At 44.2% G+C, this 4,636-nt stretch overlaps 1 protein-coding gene across 1 annotated transcript; it reads left to right on the top strand.

Annotated features, from left to right (window-relative positions):
- Nucleotides 1-2,162: 2,162 nt before the first annotated feature.
- On the top strand, nt 2,163-3,712 carry LOC131237366 (GDP-mannose 4,6 dehydratase 1-like). Its single transcript, XM_058235085.1, has one exon. The coding sequence runs from the start codon at nt 2,309-2,311 to the stop codon at nt 3,473-3,475; it is 1,167 nt and encodes a 388-aa protein (XP_058091068.1). The 5' UTR covers nt 2,163-2,308; the 3' UTR covers nt 3,476-3,712.
- The last annotated feature ends 924 nt before the right edge of the window (nt 3,713-4,636 follow it).

Raw genomic sequence — 4,636 nt, 5'->3', positions numbered from 1 at the left:
TCAAACTGAACCCAAGTTGCAATCCTATTTCCGACAAGATAAGACAAACAATAATATAGATTGGATAGAAGATTATTACAAAATCAAGCAATGTATCCTTTGAGGCTTGTTGAATTTTATGTTAACCTCACTGAATTTCATGTTTGCCTCGGTCAATTTCCCTTGAGGCTCATTGAATTTCATGTTTGCCTTACTCAATTTCATTTGAAGCTCATTGAATTTCATGTTAGGATCATTAAATTTCATGTTAGGCTCAATGAATTTTATGTTAGGATCATTGAATTTCATGTTAGGCATGTTAGGCTCGTTCAATTTCATATTAGGCTCGCTCAATTATCCATAGTCGTATATACTTTTTGCTAACGAAGGAATGGCTACGGCTACGCTACTAAGGCTACGGTTATAATCCGTAGCCATAGATCTTTAGCTATGGCCTCTGGCCTTTTCTAGTATTAGATGGTGGCAACGTGATATCACTGTGGGTGTTCATGGTGGCACCGTCGATATCACGGTGCCCCCGTGAATGCAATGTCATTTTCAAGTATATATGGCTACAAATTATCTAAAGTAATGGTTATGAAACCAATTGCTATGGTTATAATCCATAGCCATAGATATTTAGCTATGGCCTTACTCAATGCAAGGGTATTTTCAAGTATATCTCGTAAAGCAAGGGTATTTTCGTCTTCAAATAGTATATCCGTACATAATCGGTTTAGTATGGGAAGTAAAGTTTATGAGTGTTTACAAAAGATGCTGGGTAAAAGGTGGGGTTTACAGTGATAAAAAAACTTGAGTCCGGGTCCTAGAAGGAAATGGGCGTTCTCAAAACTATTGATTTGATGGCCCACCATTGATGAATCTGCCACGAAAGAAATCCCAATGGAAGATCTTAACCCTTTGATGAACAAACTATTAAAATCAACTCTCGGCGAGTAACAACCCAATGATTGGATTGCTTAGATGGAAGCGAATTGCGTAACGAGTAAACTCTGGGGGTCCACCGTGATATATGTATCTTATCCACGCCGTTCATCTGTTTTATCAGATCATTTTAGGACATATGTCCAAAATTGAAGAATATCGAAAGCTCAAATGGACCGCACTACAAAAAACAATTTGAATTTGAATTCCTATGGTTGAAAACTTCTCAAGTGGCATAGAAGTATTGGATCAAGTTTTTCCCTTCATCCATGTCAACGTGACCTTATAAATAGGGGCATACATCGAGTCGAACTAGCCTCAGCTTGACTTGACTCGGCCACTGGCTGACCTCAGCTCGAACTCGGCTCGGCTCGGCTCGGTCCTCAATCCTGATTGGCCAGCTCGGCTCGGTTTGGTCAGTAGCTCAGGCCAGCTTGGGCCAAGTTTGCCATTGAAGTATTTCTACAAACACCTAGACTACACTTTCAAAATCCCTCTGTATGTGAAACAGAAGCAATGATTTTATAGGTATTTTATTAAACACCTTCTAAGCAACATAAAAATCAAGAAAAAAAGGGGTATTTGTTTCATGTACCTTCCTTGCCACCAACCACACTTCGTTGAGTTATTTTTATCAAACACTTGGTAAGCAACATCAATGGCAAAGTAACCAAGTCACCGAACTGGTTCGATCTGAGTTTGATTTGAGCTGGATTCGATCCGAGTCTAGTTGAGCCAGGCTTGCTCAAACTTAGCTGGAACTCATTTTCGAGCTAAAAAAATCAGCTCAACTCGGCTCCAACTCAGCTTGGAACCCAGACGAATTGAGCTATTTCGAGTCCAGTCAAACGAACTAGCCGAGGTAGCTCCGTTCGTGTACACCCCTACTTGTAAACAAGTTGGACCCAAGGAAGGTTTGAACGATAGAGATCATTATCCCAGTCTCCCGTGGTGTGGTCCGCTTGAGATTCCGATATGCTTCAATTTTGGAATCAACACCTGAATTGATCTGAAAAAATGGATAGACGGTGTGGATCAGACACACGCATCCACGGTGGACCCCACAGAGTTTACTCACCGCGCAATCCGCTTCCTTCCTTCTGGGATATATTCATCTGGCGAATTGTACGGCATCCTTCATCCATAGTGGGCCCATCATATCAACGATATAGATCACAAATTAGCAGATCCCGGATCCAAAACAAGGCCCACTAATACGAAGGACGACGAAACTAGTCTGAAATAAAAACCGCTCTCCGCTATTTCATCTCTCAACCTTTTTCCCCACTTTCAAGATCTCAAGTATCCCATTTCTTCATTTCATTCAAAGACCTTCTCTCTTTTCCCATTCCTCTCCTTCCAATACAAGTAAAGAAGAAGAAAAATGGCATCAGTACCACCGGAGGAGAACAACCATCATAACCATCAGATCACAGATGATTCAACGGCATCCAGATCCGGATCTGCAGCAAACAATGGGGCAGCAGATGTATCAGGATCTCCCCGGCGCAAGATAGCCCTGATCACTGGCATTACAGGCCAGGACGGGTCCTACCTGACCGAATTCCTCCTCCAGAAAGGCTACGAAGTCCATGGCCTGATCCGACGGTCCTCAAACTTCAACACGCAGCGTCTGGAACACATCTACATCGATCCTCACAATTCCCAAAAAGCCCTCATGAAACTCCACTACGCTGACCTCACCGACGCCTCCTCCCTTCGCCGCTGGCTGGACTCTCTGCTCCCCGACGAGGTCTACAACCTCGCCGCCCAATCCCACGTCGCTGTCTCCTTTGAGATCCCTGACTACACCGCTGATGTCGTTGCCACCGGCGCCCTTCGCCTCCTTGAGGCCGTCCGCTCCCATGTTGCCGCCACCGGCCGCTCCCACATCCGCTACTATCAGGCCGGGTCGTCGGAGATGTACGGGTCCACGCCTCCACCTCAGTCGGAATCCTCGCCGTTCCACCCACGATCCCCCTACGCGGCGGCGAAGTGCGCGGCGCACTGGTTCACCGTCAATTACCGCGAGGCATACGGCCTCTTCACCTGCAATGGCATACTGTTCAACCATGAGAGCCCGCGTCGTGGGGAGAATTTTGTAACCCGCAAGATCACCCGCGCCGTCGGTCGGATCAAGATCGGGCTCCAGAGCAAGCTCTTTCTGGGGAATTTGCAGGCTTCGAGAGACTGGGGATTCGCTGGGGACTACGTGGAAGCCATGTGGCTGATGCTGCAGCAGGAGAAGCCAGATGACTATGTGGTGGCGACAGAGGAGTCTCACACCGTCCAGGAGTTCTTGGAGGTGGCATTTGGGTCTGTGGGGTTGAATTGGAGGGACCATGTGGTGATCGACAAGAGGTATTTTAGGCCTGCCGAGGTGGATAACCTGAAGGGGGATTCGAGCAAGGCAAGGAAGGTTCTGGGGTGGAAGCCAAGGGTCGGGTTCAAGGAGCTGGTAAAGATGATGGTTGATCAGGATATTGAGCTGGCAAAGAGGGAGAAGGTGCTTGTCGATGCGGGTTATATGGATGCTCAGCAGCAGCCATGATTGGTGAGATCCATCCAATTCATATCTCTAGATGGTGTTTGTAGGTTGTTGTTCGAGAAGATGTTCTTTTTCTTTTCTTTCTTTAAAGAAGCCCTTTTGTTTTCGTTATCTTTTTCTTGTTGGGGTTTTCTGGGTTGAGCTAATGTTGCATCTGAAATTCATTTGATTCTAGTAATTTGAAAATTTTCCTCATAAGGGGCAGATCTCTCTTGCAATGAAAGTCTTCCTTTTTGTTCTTGTGGTGGATTTTTATTTGAATGATCTGAATTTTGAACTTGCGTTATGAATTTAGTTTCTAATGTTGGGTTGTTCTCATCTGATTTGATTCACTGTTTACAGATCTTCCTCTGCCCTTGTATCTGTCTGCATTGCGATAGTACTGTTTGAATGGATCTGATCGGTTTGCAAATCTTCATGCCCCCTTAGTTCTCTGTATGTGTTGGATCTTCCAATGTGAATCTGATCTGATCTGCAATGAATTTGTCAAGGTCTAGTACCTACGGCGGTTGATCGGTTTGTACATCTTCATGCCCCCCCTTAGTTCTCTGTATGTGTTGGATCATCCAATGTGAATCTGATCTGATATGTTCGAATGTCATTTGTGATTCACAGATTTTCTTTTCACAATGAATCTTTCAATGTCTAGTATCTACGGCTGATCTGATGTTGTTATTGTCAATAGCTTTCTCAGTTTAAGTCTATGTACATTGTGTTTGATCTGTTTGAGCTGAGATCAGGAACATTCATTTTGGTTTCAAATCTACTGTCGCATTGACCTGCTCTGTCCTGTTCTCATCTGCATTCCATAGATCTTCTTTTTCATTTATTTATTCTATCTGCATTGTGGTTTTGATGAACATTCTTTATTGTTAGGAACCCGCATGTAAACATCTCCACATGCATTTGATGGAGAAAGGACAAAAGAACAACTTTTTTATTCCTAATGTTTCATGGTGTGTGATAAATAATACCTTGCTCTCTCTTTGTTTGATATTGAAATGCGACTAAGATGGAACTTCCCTATTGTGTGTGGATTTTGTACATGTGTAGCTCATGGTTGGTGATCCATGCCATTGAACAGGTCTCTCATCATCAATGGACTATGCCCAAAAAATCTTCTCGGCGAAGGCTGTCATCCTCCAATTCAGAAGATTTTGGGGG

Source organism: Magnolia sinica, chromosome 2 (assembly GCF_029962835.1).
Source record: "Magnolia sinica isolate HGM2019 chromosome 2, MsV1, whole genome shotgun sequence".
Taxonomy (NCBI): Eukaryota; Viridiplantae; Streptophyta; class Magnoliopsida; order Magnoliales; family Magnoliaceae; genus Magnolia; species Magnolia sinica.
Note: the sequence above shows the minus strand (reverse complement) of the source record. Positions and strands in the feature narration are given on the sequence as shown.